Source organism: Homalodisca vitripennis, unplaced genomic scaffold (genome assembly GCF_021130785.1).
Source record: "Homalodisca vitripennis isolate AUS2020 unplaced genomic scaffold, UT_GWSS_2.1 ScUCBcl_548;HRSCAF=2813, whole genome shotgun sequence".
Lineage (NCBI taxonomy): Eukaryota > Metazoa > Arthropoda > Insecta > Hemiptera > Cicadellidae > Homalodisca > Homalodisca vitripennis.
The window spans coordinates 81,496-101,383 of NW_025776796.1; the positions used below are offsets into that span (position 1 = coordinate 81,496).

Sequence of the window (19,888 nt, forward strand, 5' to 3'; positions counted from 1 at the left end):
CTAGTCATATTACATTTTCCAAGAACGTGCTTACAACAATTTCTAGTTTACACTGACTTAGACATGAGAAGATTCGAGAGCTGGGTAAATGTTATTTCTGTCTGTCTAAATTTTCAAACAATATAATGAGAACTACCAAACCCATAGACCTGAAATTTGCATGCAACTAATTTATATAAAGGTATAATCGATTTCGATTATAGTGCAGTCACTCCAACAAAGTTGGAAATCAGTTCGGCTAAAATTATTACATTTTTGTTATCGTGGTGGAAACGAGAAAAACTGTAGAATAGATAAATATTCAAGCAAACTGATTACAATGCAAATAATTGCTAAATTTTTGCAAAGATAGTTTTAAGAAACTGCGTGTGGCTACTTTTAAAGCAATAATTTATGTTTTTGTGAATTAACAGCTATGCTTTACTAACAGTCTTCACGGCAACAATGAAAATTATCATACCAAAACTATTTATTTTACGTATTATCTTTTACATGCCAATCATATAGAAATGTATTATCAGGCAGAAACTCTAAGGATAGAATTTTTTACATGTATACGTCGTATCTTAAATATGTGTTCTTTGTTTGAAGGTTATTTTTGACGATGGAAGGATTGTGAAAGAAACAGGATTTTTCCGGACATTTGCCTTCGTGCAGTGAAACAAGAAAACAGTAAACACTACGTTTCGAGATCTGCAATCTGATCTCTTCTTCAGGTAAAGAACTAACCTAATACATAATTACAAACTAGGTTAAAATAAACAAATCTTACTAAAGCGTTGTGGCACGCCTAAAGGTTGGGACACACATAACCGCACCGCGCCCGACACGTGAGTCGGCCGATTGTTGGCCGTCACACGGTGAAACAATTGCTGCGCAGTATTTAACCTGCAAGTTCAGACACGTCCGCACCGACACCAGACCGTCGTGGCCGCACCGTGGCCGCACCGTCACCGATAGTTCAGGTTTGAATTTTGACGGGCACGGTGCGGTCTGAGAGATCTCTTTTGAGCGGCATCAGCCATGGATGTGGAGAAACTTATTGAAGAAATAAGGAAGTTTCCTGTAGTTTATGACCAGTCGAATGACAAATATCGGAATACAGAATACAAGGAGAAAGTGTGGAAGAAAATTGCTGACAATTTGGAGCTTGGAGAGGGTAATTATAAATTTAAAAAGAGTTGGTCACATTTGCGTTCTTCTTTGTAAAAATATTTCAGCAAACGTTTTATTTAATTGAATTATTTAGTATACTAACCCTACATCGTGCGCTGACATTTTGTACGTTTTTTATTATTTTAACTGCAATATACTTAAAATTAAAATAATTAATTTACAATATAGTTTTCAAGTACGGAAAATAAACATGTACTCTAGTACTGCTATACAATTGTACTCTTTGTCTCCGCAATAAATACTTGACTATTGACTATATTATATATTTTACTAATATTTACTATGTTTTACCCATTATTATAAAAACTATCTGCAACATGGCAAACTATGGCCTCACACTAAACGTTCTTGTGTTAAAGTAATACAAAATATACTGTTTGTAGTGTATTTTATTGAAATTCAAAATCAAATTTATTGATAAAAGTATTGGAAATATTTTTTAGAGTAAACTGGTCATATTTTCTTATTGTGCTAATAAAATACATCAGTTGGTATTTTATATTGTTCTAAATAATAAGTAATTATAAAACTATGTTGTATATTAAGTAATTTTAAATAACTAAATTAGAATTATGTAATGTATTGGATTTATTTGGTAAAATTTATCCCGGTATTTCGCATGGGCAAATTTACAATGTTTCTATGAAATTTTGTACGTTTTATTATTTTAACTGCATTAAAGGTCAAATAAAAAATAATTTATTTACAATAAAGTTTCTTAGTACGAAAATAGTAGCGAGTATACATTTTAATTCGCCGCTTTTCATTAACACCGTTGGATTATACAGTTAGAGTTGGGATAAAAACTTGAAATTTCACAATTTTGTAGTCAATACTATGGCAATGACGATGTAGTAGATAAATATTTTAAAAGTTTATTACAAGTGCTATAAAATAAATATTAATTAATTAAAACCAAATTGAGCTTTGGCGATGAACATGAAATAATGAGTCGGCTGCTACTTTTTTTATATTTATTGGTCAGGCGAGTTTCGTCTGCGAGGAAAGTTTGAGATAATAAACCAAATTTTACCGTAGTATTTTTTATAAATTTTTGGAGTAAACAGTTTGTCGAGAAACGAGGTATAAAGCAGATACAAAATTTCATGCGGCGCAAAACACGTGCCCGCTGCTTCGCCTCCATACGCTGCAATAGGTTAAATGTTTTAAATGCTCAACCTCTTTTATACTCAAATCTATAAACATTAGTAACTTATTATGGGAATATATCTAAATTTGATTAAATCAACTAATCGTTGTAGTGGGTTTCAAAAACAAGAAGTACATAATAAAATGAAATATGATATGTATTTAAAGCAATAGCCTCTAAATTAAACCTTTTACAATACGGAATAACTTGAATGTCTAACTTAAATAGTAAGTTAACTTTTTATGTAATGTTACAGTTTACAATGTTACTGTTTATTTGGTGTTACAGTATATATCAATGAATGATTTCTAACATTCTATACAGGTTACAGTATAGTTTTTTACAGTATCTTTATGGGTATTTAGTTTATATTCCTTACTTACAAGGAAATAAAATGTACACCCATTCCATCGAAGTATATTTTAGTTGATCATTCTTAAAAAAAACTTCCAATAATACACATTATATAATCCACCACGTATATATATATATATATTAAATAATTATATATATATATATATATATATATATATATATGAGTTATTACTTGTATGATATCTTTTTATTTGTGAAAATAACTGAAGAACAAGACTGACAGAATATGAAGTCTACTACCCAAGGAATATCACAGCTTTCGTTAAATGATTACGAACTCTCTGTTTATGTAATTTTTCGTTATACAATTTCGAAAAATGGTGAGCCTGACTTTAAAAATATTTTAGGACATATTGCCTTAATAAGTAATATGAAATGGTTAGTGTCTGGATCTTGATGTGTAAAATGATTGTCAGTTGTGAAAATTTCCCTACCAATGCAGTGTTGCAATACTTTTGATGTCATAGAATTAATTAAATTATTTTTCTTTGCAATAAAACTGCTGTCTAAAATTTCAGACTTAATCAATTTTTCACATATCCTGCATACAAAAGAAACTCCATTTGAGGGCTGTAAAAGTCCACCCCTATTCTTACAAGATATCAAAGAATTTCTATTAGTGGCACACACCAATAGCGGCCCTGCCTGCCGCCACACACGGACGCTCGGTAGTGGGTGACTCATCCACTTCCATCCCCACCACTCTGGTGATTACCGGCTTCAGCCGCGCGCCCCGATTGCCAGTCTATGTTCTTCTTTGGTCGCTGATATTTACTATGTTTTACCCATTATTATAAAACGATCTGCAACATGGCAAACTATGGCCTCACACTATACGTTTCTTGTGTTAAAGTAATACAAAATATACTGTTTGCAGTGTATTTTATTGAAATTTGCTGCAATGAAAACACAATAAACAAGAATAATAGGGAAAAAACATAATCATGATATTGTTATTAACAAATTTTACGCACTAGCTGTTTGTACCAATTAACATTGAAATTAACATTCATTTCTTAAGCAATGAACTAAACGACTGAAGTAGATTGTTCTTGCCAGCTCACAGATCCTTCTGGCGAACTAAAGAAATGTTTAAGGTGTTCTCTCACAGCGAATGCTTCTTCCGTAGACCTTCCACGAACCCGAGGCAGTCTCTGTAGAGTTATTGGTCTTCCTTCTGAAGACTCTTCTGCATGGGATTGATTTTCAGAGCTCTCACGCAAATTCCAACCTTCATTTTTTCCTAATAAAGTTGTGTAATATGCAAGCAGCTAGTGTAGCCATTGTTATGTTTCTCGGGTTTCCTTGTATCCTTCTAGTAAATATTCGGAACTTTTGCTGCAAGATACCGAAAGCATTTTCTGAGACCCTTCTTGCTCTACTTAACCGGTAGTTTGAAAACAGTCTTTTCATCTGTCAAGCCTTTACCTGGATATGGCCTCATCATGTACGGTTTTTGAGAGCGAATGCTTCGTCAGCAACACAAACCAGTGGAAGTTCTAAGTTTGTTCCAGGAAGAGCTCTTTTCTTTTGGAATATTAAGTTTTTCACTTTCCAATGCTTTACCAAATTTTGAATTTGAGAAAATACCTCCATCTGAGTTTTTTCCATATCCACCCACATCTACTACAATAAAGTTGTAGCAAGGATCAACCAGAGCCAACAGAACAATTGAATAAGTTTTTTTATAATTCCAATAGAGACTTCCTGATAACTTAGGGGCTTGTATTGTGATGTGCTTACCATCCAAAGCACCAATACAGTTTGGGAACTGCCACTCATTCCAAAAAATTCGTTTGCTATGGTATGCCACCCTTCTTCATTAGGTATTGGCATAACTTCGTTTAAGAGAACCTTCACTATTGTTCTACAAGTGTCATGAAACAATTGCTGCTACTGTTGATCTGCCCAGTCTGTAGCTGAAAGAAATAGTCTTGAATGAATCTCCAGTAGCCAGAAATCTGCAACAAGCAATACAAATACTTCGTGTCAAAAATTAACAGTCGTAATAAATATTTTATATAAATGTTTTTGCTGTTTTGGTATAGGTGGAGTAGAAGAATGCAAAAGAAAGTGGAGCTCTATTCGAGACCAGCTTCGTAGGACACTACAAAAAAGAAAGACCAAATCTGGACAGGCAAGTGTTGCATTCCGGAAGTATAAATACGAAGATATTCTTTCATTCCTGGTACCTTTTTCTTGGAGAACGAGAAGGAATCACCAATGTGTTCTCACAACAAAATGAGGAGGAAGTAAATGAGCAGGAGCTTGTTGAAGAAAAAAACCTTGAAGAAAATACTCATGAACAACCAACAAGTGAAGATGAAAACACTAATATCGCCAAAAACACCATCATCAAGTACTGCATTGGAAGATAACAAGTTCATTAAACCAAAAACCGATAAAACGGGAAAATGGCAGGTTTTCAAGAAAGTGGAAAGTCTATTCACTACGAATCTCCATCTAGTCAGCTTATGGCCTTCATACTAGCTGAGAAAGGCAGCTGAGAAAAGGGCTTCCTCAACAACTAGAACAACATCCAGTAGATGCTTTTTTAGCTGGTATAGCACCTTCCTTGAAATCACTAAATCCTGAAACATGCTAATTGAAGCCAAAGGGAAAATATTTAACATAGTGCAGGAAATTGAATTAAAACAAGTTCAGTTTAATTGCCAAGGGAATTTCTCGATGGGACATTTCATGACATTTTCTTCGTCTTCATCGACATCCTCAGCTACACGTGGATCACCCATAGATGAGACAAGTAATGCTGACCAAGAAGTAACTTATGATTTTGAAAAATATTAATTTTCTTAATACAATTGTTTAAAAATTTAAAGTGTAAATTTCAGAACATAATGTAACCTACTAATGGATTTCATAATGTTTTTTTTTTCTGAATTTGTAGTTTTCCTTAATAATAATTTTGTTTGAAATGTCACAGAGTTGTATTCTCACCTTTTTCCACTTTTATTGTAGTTTTAGTAGGTGTATGGATTATTCTTGTTACTATTTTACCTATAGACTCACCTTGGTGGACACCTCCATAGTTACCTATATAAGCTACTATTAGTTTTCCCAAATATTTAAAAATAGCACAATATTATACAAGAAAATAAATAATATCAGAAATTGTATAGTGATATTTATGCTTCAAAATTAAGTAATATCTCATGTTATAACATTAAATCAACACTTACCTTAAACACACAGCCAAACGATGTTTTGGAGTTATAGCTTGCCTCCAAAATGTATCTTCTTTGTGCAAAATGTGCTTCTACTTTCGATAACAGTTTATGAAATGTGAATTAGAGACATCCTAAAATACTCATAAAAATTTTGTTTCGTTTATCAATGAGATGAGGCATCAATGTGTAAAACTCTCCTTCTATCGTCCTTCTCTTCCAAGCGTTATCAACCCCACTTTCGTCTTGTAAACAGGTCGCTGTTTTCGTCTTTCTTCGTCTTCTTCCCTCCAGAGCCATAGCAATTATTCCTAAGTCACTACTTTTGAATTTGCTGAACATGCTTCTAACTGGCTCAAGGTAGATAAAGCAATAATTTTTTTTAAATCAAATTCATAAATTGCACAAATATTATCCGTCACTCCGAAATACAAAAGACATACGCTCTATTTACAAGCAGTGAGATCGTTACGCTCGGACAGCGTACGGACAAGTGTGGCCTCGCGGTAACCGAGCCGAGCCCGCACCGACACTCGGCCGACTCACGTGTCGGGCGCGGTGCGGTTATGTGTTGTCCCAACCTTAAGTCAGGAATCACAAACCTACATGTTGTTTGTCAACTTCACTAACTCTAAAGACATGCACTCAATACAAAACTATACCAAACACTAGTCATTAAACTAAACTACGGAATACAGGTCACAATACGTCTTCACTCGTCTACTAACCACCTACGACTGACCAGAGGGACTAGCCAATGGTAATCGTAACGGCTGGCTAAAACAAGATTGGCGGAAAATACAAGGGAAGGGGAGACAGGAAATGGGCCCTTTCGTTATTATTGGTTCATGCGAGATGAACTTCTTAAAACCATATTGTGACTCCGCATTGGTTTATTACAAATATCCGATCCGTTTTTGATATCACCAGATATCACAGTATTATATACCAGATGGTGTTGTCAGATACTGTATCTACGTATCCATATGGCATAATACCATATCTTGTAATACATGAATTCTTCCTTACCCAGTGTGATACACATTTAATACTGTTATTATATTAAAGTATATATGAATTAAGTTATTTAGCCCAATTTTAAAACACAATACAGTCAGATTCTGATTGCATTTGTGCAATTTAATATTTTTATAAGTAATAAATAGTGAAAATATAAATGAGAATTACTCGTATTACAGTGTTTTCAGGATTTTAATCCTAAAAGAAACGATTATAATTTTTATTTCAAATAAAAATAGTCTTTAAAATTATGAAAGTAATTTTCCGCCTATTATAAAGAATTGACTTATTTAATCTACAATAGTACTAAAATAATTGTATGGCTATTTTTAGCTTTGTTTCCTAATACATAGTGGAGTGATTAGATGATGTGTTCATCTGGCAATAGCCAATGAGTCCCTTATTAAATAACATTTAAATTTAGTGAAAAATAAATTAATTATACACATTTATAAATTTTAAACAAAGAAAACACTCTTGCAAACTAACCAAAAACTACAAGAAACCACACGATCTGTTTAATATTTAAAATAATTTCATTAATATTCTCCACGATTGCATTATGTTTCCAAATGAAACATTACTTTTAATTTATAGTAAAAAATTCAATATTTAAGGGTTGAAATTGAATGAAATAAGTTGTTTTAATAACAATTTCAATGAATTTTAAATATCAACGCCTACTACACAATGATAGAAAAGATGTCTGTTAGATATCTTTAAATAAATAATTATCTTAGCAATCTTTACACATTTATCAAATATGTATAAATGAATATGAAAAAATTAGGATTTTTTATTTAAAAAATTTTAAACAGACTATTTTTGTACATATAGGAATACTGAAAGATTAAAAAAAAACCCCAAGACAGATGTTATTTTCAAAAAATAATACTATTTGATTTATTTGTTGGTTATATGATATGTGAACGGTTAATATGAATTCTAATCCTTAGTCAGCTAGAAATCAATGTTTTCAGTTAGGTTTATTCATTATAATATTATTGATTAATTTAAATTAGGTTTACTCCTAAAATATGACTAAAGATGACTCCTAGACATAATTTAAGTAAATAATTCTTTTAGTAATCATTATATTTTGAATCAAATATATATGAACAGATCTTAAAACAATTGAATATTGTAAAAAGAATTAATTATAAACTGATTCTTTCTATATACTTTAAGAGTACTGAAAGGCTTAAAAGCCCCATATCAGAATTCTTTTTTTTGGTCTTCAAAAACATACGAGCGTTATTAGTTAATTACAATATGCAAATCGTTGATATAAAATATTAACTTTTAGTCAGTTGGCATTCACCAATTACAAAATGATTTTAAATATACAACTTTAATATTACAATGATATAAAGATGTATGTTTGACATAAGTTTTTAAGTTATTTTTTAGCTCACAAAATATACGAAGATAATTCTCTAAGTAATCTTTACACTTTTATCAGATATGTCCTGGACGGATAGAATATAGCTTGGACAATGTGTTGGAAATGATTGTAAACCGATTCTTTCTGTACACTTTAAAGTAAACAGAAAGGATTTAGAGTACTGAAAGGATTTAAAAACATAAATCTCAAATTGGTTTTAGCTCACCAAAATATATGAAAACAATTCTACAAATAAACTTTAACAATTTTTATCATATATGTATAAACGGATAGTATATAGCTTGGAGGATGTGCTGGAAATGATTGTAAACTGAATATTTGTGGACATTTAGAGCAACCTGAAATTTAAAGACATAAATCTCAAGTTCCTTTTTATCTCAAAAAATATACGAAAGTTATTTGTTGATTAAGATAATATTCCTTATTGTAAAAAATTGTTAATTGTAAAACGCGTTTTAAACTAAATAGAAATCTGTTTTCCACTGTACAATATGCATTTAAACAGCAATTATATAATTCCTTAGGAGAAGGAAAAATACTCTTTTTGATTTATTTAAAACAATCAATGATTTGAAAAATTAGTGTGAAATCAATATTAAATATATTTAATTTAATTTTCTAAAATTTTTACGTGATTTATTTGTAATTATTAACTCTTGTCTAGTACTGATAAAACGAAAGAATAACTCTTTTTATATAACCATTCTGCAATGTTCATACACACTACCTTAACTCTTTTAGGGTAATCACACTAGCATAATTAAACTTTCCATATTTATTGCATAGTTGACAATAATAATTTTCGCGTATTTTAAGGAATTATAATTTTATTTTTTTTGCGTAAGTTGCGGCAAAAAACTATGTTTCATATTCAAATATGATATGGTATTTTGCTCAGATATAAATATAAACATATTAGAGAAGTGTAAAATAATAAGCTGTAATATACTTGATTTTTTGCTTAAAGAGGCCTTAGACCACACCTGCACAGGACGTAGAGGTTTTCACCAAATATATTCTCTCTTTGTGTTAAGAAAAACCAATTCAATTAAGTTATTTTCTTTGGAAATATTTAAATCCAGTATTCTACAATACGTTATAACTTTTCAAGTTACATCAAATTTATCAAGAAATATGAAAATATATAATTACTACACAAATACTTCACTAGTTAAGTTATAAACACGGTTGACTCAGAATATTGATATTTTCATTCATAACTAGCACCCGTGTACATTGTTAGTGAATAGTGCGTTCGATTCGGAACTCAAAACTCTGACCCTTTACGTGGAATAGACGAGTCAGTAAACACATACTACCATTCAGAAGAAAATTTAATATTACTTTAGCGTGTACCCAATAGATGAGAAGGTGCAGGTATTGTAATATTGTCTCGAAAAGAATATTATACAATTGTTTAATGCATAATGTTTAATTTATGAAAGCCATAATGGAGTCCAATAAGAAAGTGAGTGATTAAACTTTCGACAGGAGAGAGAGTTCTGGCGTACGATTCAGTAACTATTTCATGAAGGTAAAATGTATATAATATTTTTAATTTAAAAAACTACCTTTTAATGTTTTTCTAATATTTAATATAAACAGTTTAACATGATTTAATAAAGCACCGATATTATTAATCAGCTAGAATACGCTAATTTAGATTTTAATAATTTATTCAACAAAAATAAGTTAGAATGAAGGCTGTTTGACATAAGTAAGAAGATTGCTTCTCTTCTAAAATTTTTTCATTTCTTATAACATTATGTAAAACAGGTCCAATTCCACTCTGGCTTATTTCTTAAATATGTTAAATTACAAAATGATTTTCTCTGTATTCCATTTAGCACAGAGCCTATTAAAAACAGTCTACAACACAAGTCTTGCAGTTTTAAAACAAATTTTAACACACAACTCAACGAAATAGTAAGACATTTTAATGTTGTTTACGTGTTGTCACTTCATTTTAACTGTTCCGGTGTTCTGTCACTAAGACTAGGATATGTAACTGCTTTGTTAGTGAGCGATCAAGGAGCAGAAGCTGTGATTTCTAAACATATAAAATAAGTAAATCACCTGTAAGTTTCGTCCTGGTCCTGGCGTTAATGTATTCTTGTGTGGTTTTTCCCAGAAATTTCCTCGAAATAGAACAATTTTGATAAAAACTGGGATATAGAAAAATTACCGAACAAAAACCTGGATCTTGTTGTTTCTATGGAAATACATACACATTTTATAACACATTTTATATACACATTTTATAAATGTTTTATAAATTATTTATAAAATATTTTTAAAATTTACGTGGGTTTTGTACAACGTAACTCTGACCTTTACGTGCTATAGCTGAGTCGGTAAACAAATACTACCAGTTGAAGATGTCTACTAGGCACATTCTAGTAATATTTCTTTAGCGTGTGCTCAATAGATGAGAAGGTGCAGGTATTGTAATAATGTCCTGAAAAAGAATTTTTAAAAGTATTTAATGTGTTTTTTAATTAGTGAAAGCTATAATGGTGTCGTACATTCTCTAGTTACAAATACATCAATAAACATATTTATATGATGCGTGTTTCGAAATCAAACCCACAGGCAACTTTTGACATGACATTTACTATAAAGCTACATCTACAAAACCTACATAAACAACATATCAGATTCAAGTAGTCTGCCATACAAAGCACTTTTAAATGTCCTTTAAGATTTATTCCCAAACGTTACTTCACGAATTACTAATAATATTTTTGAAGGAAACAGGATTATACCCGACATTTTCCACCGTCTGAGTGATAAAAATAAAATCCATCTACATTCATTCAACATCTAGAATCTGATATCTTCTTTAGGTAAATGACTAAATCAATTCATAACTACAATCTAGGTTTAAAGTAAACAAAAGAAACATACGAAAGCGTTGACATGCATAAGTCTGGAACTATCAACATCCTTATTGTGTGTCTTATTCCATGCACCCTTACTCGAAACATGCACTTAATAAAAACCAAATACTAATTATTAAAAAAGAACCACAGAATACATAAAATACACTACGTCTGATCACGTATTCTTTGAAGAATCTCGTGAAGTAGACGGGTAATTATAAAATGATTCATTAAGGTTTACGATTCTTAAAAAAAAAAACAAAGTAGATAAAAGTGCTAGATAAAACTATTTCTTTTACTTAGACAATAATACGTTTTTTGATGGTGCACGTATCTATGAACCGGTTTATGGCCTGTCCCATGCCTATTTTATCACTTGTCACTTAGGAATTGGTGTCCCTCAGGTTTTCATTAGAGCCTGAGTGGGTTTGTGCCAAAAGGTTTCATTTCTTTGTATGGTTTGTCCTGCCTTGACAGTCTATTCCGCCGCAATTATCTAATTAACTTGATTTACTATTGCATGGTAGTCATCCGGGTGCAGCAGTAAAATTGTCAATTATATTAATTTTTCGAGTAAATAAGCCTACAATAAAACATCGTCCTCGTACTAACTGTAAACAGAATTTAAATAATCCCGTCCTTAATTTCTGAATCTCTGCCTTATGGAGACAGAGTTGTGTACTTATCTGAGAATTCATTCTTGTATATGGAGAGATTAATATTCATCTTTCACCAATTATTACATGACTTCTATAAAATTCGTATCTCAACAGTAAGTGCTGCTATACTTTATTAAATATATCACATTTTATTATTACCTTTATTTTGAAGTGCTTCAAATACTCTATCAATTTACGTTAGTCTCGTGACTAAACTATTCAGTCAATTATTAATCACCTATATAATACATATTTTTAAACTTTTCGGCTAACCCTTCATCATAATCCCATCTCAAGTTGACATACTCTAAGGTTTTATCCCTGGGTGACCACAGATATAGAAAAACAGGGAAAAATTATCAAATAAATATATACGTCAGTTAACGTATCTATATGTCGATGTACGGTTGCGAACATAACAGATAGTTTTATGAAATAACAAATTTTTATATATCTTCTTCGAGTTAAAGTCTATTGATAAGCCTAATTCTAACTGTAACGATTTTTTTCATCCTTATTTGGTCCCATGAAAAAAATTAATGTATGTGTGTATTTTAAATGCTGTAAAATATATCGCGAACACTTCAACTTTTTAATTGATTCAGTGTTCTGAAATGTTGATAGTAATTAATTGCTGATGTGACAACATGTTAATAACTTTATCCAGCCAGGGTAACATTCAATACAGATGGATAACAATCTGCTATAAATATAATTAACTATACTTACCGTTTATTGAGACGGCTTCCATTATATCCATCCGTAGCCTACACTATAATAACAAATCCTGGTAATTCTTAAAATCTCACATATCAAGTATTTACTTATTTCAATGACGATATTGTGGTTATTGTAATATTGTTAAATTTAAAAACTTTTTTAATGTCATATGAATCTTCAGCATGATGTAAAGACCTTAGAGGAAGTTTACGAAATCGTTAGAGTAATACGAAATAATCCTGGCAAATATCAGAAATTATTTTTATCTTGAGATATTTATTTTTTTTCCCTTTGATTTTACACACAATAAAAAAAATTATCAAGAATACACATAAAATAACCAGCAAATTTCACAATCAGTGACAATATGAAGTGGATAGTATTCCGGATCTGTTATATTGATGGTTGGCTGATTATTGTTTTTGACTATCAGTTTATTTTCGTATAACTGGGAGCTTTTAAGTATACCTAAAGCAGGGAAAAATAAAATTCTTTACTTTTCAAACCCGTTTTTTTCTATCAGATTTCGTCAGCTCTCCTCAACAACTTATGCATGAGTATTGATTGGTTTCTTTTTAGTGTAAATTTTGTCTATAGTGATACTCCTAGGGTTGTGTGAATATATCTATAAAACTAAGAGTCTAGATATGGATTGAAAACTTCTGTTAAAAACAGGGACCCCAGTGTTTATAGAAGTGCTCTTTAAAAATAAAAAAAAAATGACTAAAAACTAATTTTTTCATGGTCTTTAAGTTATTATTAATTCTGAAGTATATAAACTTAACCTGCTTCACCTCTTAAAGACGTTACTTCAAAATACAAAGGCAAAGATCATATTAATATTTAGTACGCGTAGAACTGTATTTTAAGGAATATTGTGCTTATTACAGGAAATCTTTTTAAATAATGAGAATTATTATGTTTTATTATATCTCTCAAAAGATGCACTGACCGTCAGTTTTTTTAAAAAGCCTCCTCATTTGCATAACGAAGATGGTGTAGATTCGGTTATTCAGGGCCCAATGGTTCAATCCAGTAGGGGGTTGTTCCTCGTCGATTTTAGCTCAAGCGTTATTCTCCAAATTCTCCAAACACGATTATATTTTATATTTAAATCATTGATAGTAGAAAATTAAATTATTATTAGGTTTATAAAGATAAGGCCAATTCAAATATATTAAATGTATCTTACACATATGAACGTTTAAATAGAACATTGTTTAACCACTGGGATAAATTCTTTTTAAAATCGAACCCCTTTTATTTCCTATTTTTACTGTCGGAAAGAGGAAAATCTGGCCGCGATGAAAATTATCAGTAAACTAATAGAATTGAGTTAAAACTTCTAGGACATATTGTTGTGATGCAACCAATTGTTTTGGAACTGAATTATAAATTATTAACTTTTTAACTAAATGAAAAAGAATTGATTCGTATTTAATATATTAAAATTTAAAAGTAATTATAACTAACTTATTCACTTCATTACAAAATATCTTGCTTTAGTAAAAATTCTACAAAAGATTTTCCATAAAAATGTAAAGTTGAAAAATGTTTTCTCATAAAACGGATATATAAATATTTTTAAACAAAAACAGCTTTTTTAAAAATTCCGAAATATATTTTGGGATCAGCGTGAATCCTGCAAATGAAAATAATGATAACTGATTCCTCTCCTGATACTCTATGGGTACTGAGAGGATGTATTGCACAACACACCAAACATAAAATTAGTGGCTTTTACACACAAACACATAAACATATGAATTTAATGTGGTTAACGTATATTTTAATGTTGTAATTACTGTTAGAAATACCGAATGAAAGAGTTCCAAGTGGCTTTGAGCTGTGTATTATATGGATCCATTTGAAAATAGGACAAACATTGCTTTGGGGGTAAACGATAGAATATAGTTTATGTGTTATAGGGAGCTTTAAAATAATTTATTATAGAATAATAGTAATGAAAGTAAACTCAAGTAGAATTCTGATCCTAGTCCTGCTCCTAGCTTCTGGCTGTCCCGCCGTTTGTTGTTCCCTATGGTATTTCCGGGGCTTGTTGTGATGAATTGAACACAGTTTTATTGAAAATTGAGGTGCGACAAAAACACTTTAGAATTATTTAAAAAAATTTAATATATTGTAAAATGCCTGTGTTGTTTTCCATGGATAACTAAATAATTAAATTTTATGGAAAACTGCTGCTTATTGTCCTCACCTGTCCGCCTTGTGTTGCTGACGGTACACTGACGACTACTTACTAACCACTAAACAGAAACGTCTTGTTATCCGTTTTTTTTACCCCCATATCACAATTACATTTTAAGGATTTGCACAACGTGTGAATATAAACATAATTATACACATTTTAATGAAGGATTGTCCCCCGACTCAGTGTATGTGGCCTACAATTATTATTGTTGTAAACACAATAATTCAGGGACACTATTCTTCATTGCATTTTATACATATACTATTGTTTATTAATTATTCTATATAATATGTAAAATTTAAATTTGAAAAACAAATACTTCGGCACATAACATAACTATAATTCCATAGAATCACTCATATGTATACAAAAAATTATAAAGATATTACGCGTTCAAAATGTACCCGTAGATTATAATCATTCTGCTGAATCGCGGTATGGAAAAGTAGGCTCTTTGTTTAACTTAGAACGTGGTACGTGGACATTTATTTTTGTTGGTTTGACCCTCTCGTCCAGCTGTTAGCGATGTCAACGGTGATAGGTTCCCAGAGCCGGTCGCGGTTTGGTTATGTGGAGAGAGGGGTGGTCTCTTCAAGTCGGTGATCATAGGAGCGGTCCACAACGTTGCAAGTTCAGAAAAGCCATAGTACTTCCTCTATTCCTATATCATTTGGGTTATATGATGTTAAATTTTTACCCGGTGTGTTTTTAATGCTCATAGTTTTTAAATTATCATTTTTTTTTCCTTTAGTGCGTATAGTTTTTCAGCCTCCATGAGTCTTCAAAAGTAGTAAGTCCCGTACCAGCGTTTTATAACATTCTTTTTGTTTTATACTGTTGTGTTATAATTTTCTAAATTTTTGCATTAAAACAGTAGTTCTAATAATTAATAATTCAACATTTTTGAAGTATTGTTAATTAGATTTTGATCCCTAAAGTTTTTACATCAAGCTATTGTGTAATTTTTGTTTTATTGAATATTTTGAGAAGAGTAACTTTTTTATTATTATTTTGTTTAATTTAAACCTTTTTGGTGGAAGTTATACATTTTTAGATTTCATTTTAAATTTTTCATCAGACTCTAAATTAGATTTGTTTTTTTTTTTTTTTTTTTTTTTTTTTTACCGAATTAGAGTGAAATTTTGAAGAAAAACCCAAAATCAAGATTTTGTTAAATTTGAGTTGAAGTTTAAAATTCGGAGATAAATTAAGTATTATCCGGAAAAGTTGTTCCTAATTTATAGAAAATTAGCATCCAGAACCGGTACAAAAATATAAATGTAAACAATAAAAACATATTACATAAGAAGACTAAATGAAGGAAATGTATTGAAAAACATTCAAATTATCAATTACCTAAGTTTATATTATAAATGGTCAATCTTATTATGTATAATATTCCTTTAAACTTACAGGACACGATCTAGTCTACAGATGTAGTCTAATTTGATATGTCCTATCACTTAGGTACAAAATATATAAAGATGCGCATTCAGTATTTAAAAGTATTTCCTGAACTTTTGTTGTGAAATTTTGGTTTCATTTCAAACTTAAAACTTATACATGTAATTTAAATTTAAAATTAAACAGTATAGTCATTTCGATGTTAATGACACTATTCGCCATTTACTCAATTTTTGTTCATAGTTAGTAAAATAAACATCAAATGTTCGTATTAAGTATAAAAAATTGTAACTGATACAAGGTACGATTTGGGTATTATATATAGATTGGCACAATGAAATATTAAAACCAAATTTTGTATATTATATCTTATACTATCCTTATATTTAGATTGTTGAAACATTTGCAAGAAACCTATTTAATAGGCGAGTGTTAATTAGGCAAAAAGGTCCTCCATTGCGAGATAATCGGTAGACGCCCCGGATTTATCCATCATGAAGATAGCAAATTAAAATTCCTTATAAGTTAATACAAATGTAGTGAGCTCACAAATAAATATGAAAAGAAGAATTTGGACCACAGGAGAGATTATTTATTTTTTTACTTCTTACGTGAGCAGCAATGGTTTCACCTCTATATTTAACCAGTTCAGTCTCTCTGACGGATTATTCTCCACATCGACCTTTTTTATAAAAAAAAATTTATACTTATATTGGTAATCAAACTTTACAGTGAAAATATTAAATATTTTTAATTATATTGGGACCTAAATCAGGCGTTTCTATTACTCGTATAATTCTTCTTCGTCTTATTTACTGCTTCTGTAGAAAAAGAGATCAATGGTATTATTTTATGAAACTAAATTTTGAAAAATCTCTTAAAAATTATAGAACCACACTTTCAGATACAAATTCCGCAAAATATGTTTTTATAAGTTAACAACACCAAACACATAATTTATTAAGGTATATTAATAAACCTTGTCGGCTAGCATGACACCTACTTCAACTCATTTCGATATTGATCCTATTTGAACATTGTTGTACGACATAAGTATAGTATAGAATGCTTTTCATAAACATATCTTCTTATTTTACACTAGGCCAAAAATTGCTTCTAAAATTACTATGAAGTACTTTGTCAGGATAATAATTTGATTAACACATATTATCTCTGTACGCCTTTGGTACCAGAGATGATTAAAAATAACTTAGTATTACCTACTACTAGTTTAATAGCTTTTCTACATATATAAATTGATTAGGTAATAATATTAGAATGTATACGAGAGAAAATATTAGAATGTAACTCGTAGAAGTCACATTTTCTTGTCAAATTCCGAAATATTTATTCCATACAAGATTAAATTATTCCAATTCTTTATATGTTGAGAATAATAGCATCTAGAATGTACACCTGCATTGGTATATCCAAGAGAATAGTGTGAATATAATATATAAACGATTATAAACAACTGATTATCCTTCCTTGTGATTTTTGACTCCTTCTCCCCTTGGTCCTACTTCTGGCCATTATCTCATGTTCCCTGATGGTGCTTCATTTTGACGTGCAGCTAGTTGGTGCGACCATTAAAACTTATTAACTGAATTAAAACCAATGTTAAACACTAGTAATCCACTTTTGTTTCCTTGGATATTAAATTATATTTATGTAATAACACATGTTGTATTTCAGTGGGACGTTTTTATAATTTTTATTTTTATCTTGACTAGCTCGTATATTACATCTACGACGGACGACAGGTAATCCACATTCTACTATATCAACAGGTTTGTAAATACTATAACGAGACTAAATTATGTGAATACAGCAACAAAAAGCCAATGTTGAATTATGTAATCCACAACAAGATGGTCAAATAAGGGCAAACTTTCCTTGAGTTCTTTGGTAAACATAGCCTTATGGGCAGATAGTCTGTGGTAGGAGAAAGAAAAAACTTGAGAATTTCCCTTATTTTAAGCAGATATTCAAACAACAGGGAAATCTGGATTAAAACACATAAATATGCATTTCCTCAATAGGGGGACATTAATGTTACAATCAAAAAAATAATAAATGGATACTTTGATTTATTCGTCACTACTATATTACTTTAAATGTAAGTTTAAAGAACACTGATTTTTATACAGTTTATACTTTGTTGCATTAAAAATACTTTAAGTTTATAAACTTACAATTATAATTTCAAAAACTCAGAGAGAGCGGTCGGACTGGTCCCGGAGAGCCTACCACTCAATATATAAGAAAATATCTGTAAAATATTTAACAAAGTAATTTTAGTACTGATAAGAGGATGGCAGAACGACAGACATATCTCGGATGGCGAGAAATAAATTTTAAGGCTGTGTGGGAGGTTGTTCACACGTGAAACAGTGCAAAAGGTCAGCTAAACGGCAAGAAAAAATGGTTACTTTGGATATTAAATGGGGAAAAAAATCGTTTTTTAAAACCTAGTGAAATTACAAATTCATTCAATAAACTCTTTTGTACGTGTTGGGAAAGATTTATAAAACTAGATGTTTTATCCTCTGCAAACCTTTTGGAGAAAAACCATGAAGAGAACATATTATAAACAATATATTTGTTTACCCATCTGACACGGAGGAAGTTCAGAGAATTATAATGAGCCCTTAAGAGCACAAACTCGGCTGGGTGGGTTCATTCCAAAGTATGTTTTTGATATATTTTTATAGCTTTCGATACCCTATGATTTCGACTTTCACTAAGGAATGTAATCCCACCCAGCCGAGTTTGTGCTCTTAAGGCTCATTATAATTCTCTGAACTTCCTCCGTGTCAGATGGGAACAAATATATTGTTATATATGTCTTTCAGGTTTTCTCCAAAAGGTTTTGCAGAGGATAAAAACATCTGTTTTTAAATCTTTCCCAACACGTACAAAAGATTTATTGAATGAATTTGTAATTTCACTAGGTTTTAAACGATTTTTTTCCCATTTAATACCAAAGTAACATTTTCTTGCCGTTTACTGACCTGTTTGCCTGTTTCACGGTGAACAACCTCCCACACAGCCTTACATTTATTTCTCGCATCCGAGATATGTCTGTCGTTTGCCATCCTCTTATCAGTACTAATTACTTTTTTAAATATTTTACAATATTTCTTATAATGAGTGGTAGGCTCGGGACAGTCGACCGCTCTCTGAGTTTTAAATTATATTGTATATAAACTTAAGTATTTTAATGCACAAAGTATAACGTGTAAAAATCAGTAGTTCTTTAAACTTACATTTAAAGTATATAGTAGTACGAATAATCAAAGTATCCATTTATTATTTTTGATTGTAAATTATGTCCACCCTATTGGAATGCATATTTATGTGTTTTATCCAGCTTTCCCTGTTGTTTGATATCTGCTTCAATAAGGAATTCAAGTTTTTCTTTCTCCTACACAGACTATGCCCATAAGGCATGTTTACCAAGAACTCAAGGAAAGTTTCCTTATTGACATCTTGTTGTGATTAATAATTCAACATTGCTTTTTGCTGTATTCACATATTTATCTCTTATGTATTTAAAACCTGATAGGTAGAATGTGGATTACCTGTCGTCGTGATGTAAACGAGCTAGTCAAGATAAAAATAAAAATTATAAAACGTCACTGAAAATACAACAGTGTATACATAAAATAATTTAATATCCATGGAAACAAAAGAGGAT

General features: G+C 30.6%; 1 protein-coding gene across 1 annotated transcript; it reads left to right on the forward strand.

The window, feature by feature from the left end:
• The first annotated feature begins 797 nt into the window (after window positions 1-797).
• LOC124370914 (transcription factor Adf-1-like) lies at window positions 798-5,040 on the forward strand. The gene is made up of 2 exons (XM_046829219.1): window positions 798-1,159; window positions 4,750-5,040. Exons 1-2 carry the CDS (start codon window positions 1,024-1,026, stop codon window positions 4,944-4,946), a joined length of 333 nt encoding a protein of 110 aa, XP_046685175.1. The 5' UTR covers window positions 798-1,023; the 3' UTR covers window positions 4,947-5,040.
• Window positions 5,041-19,888: the final 14,848 nt, after the last annotated feature.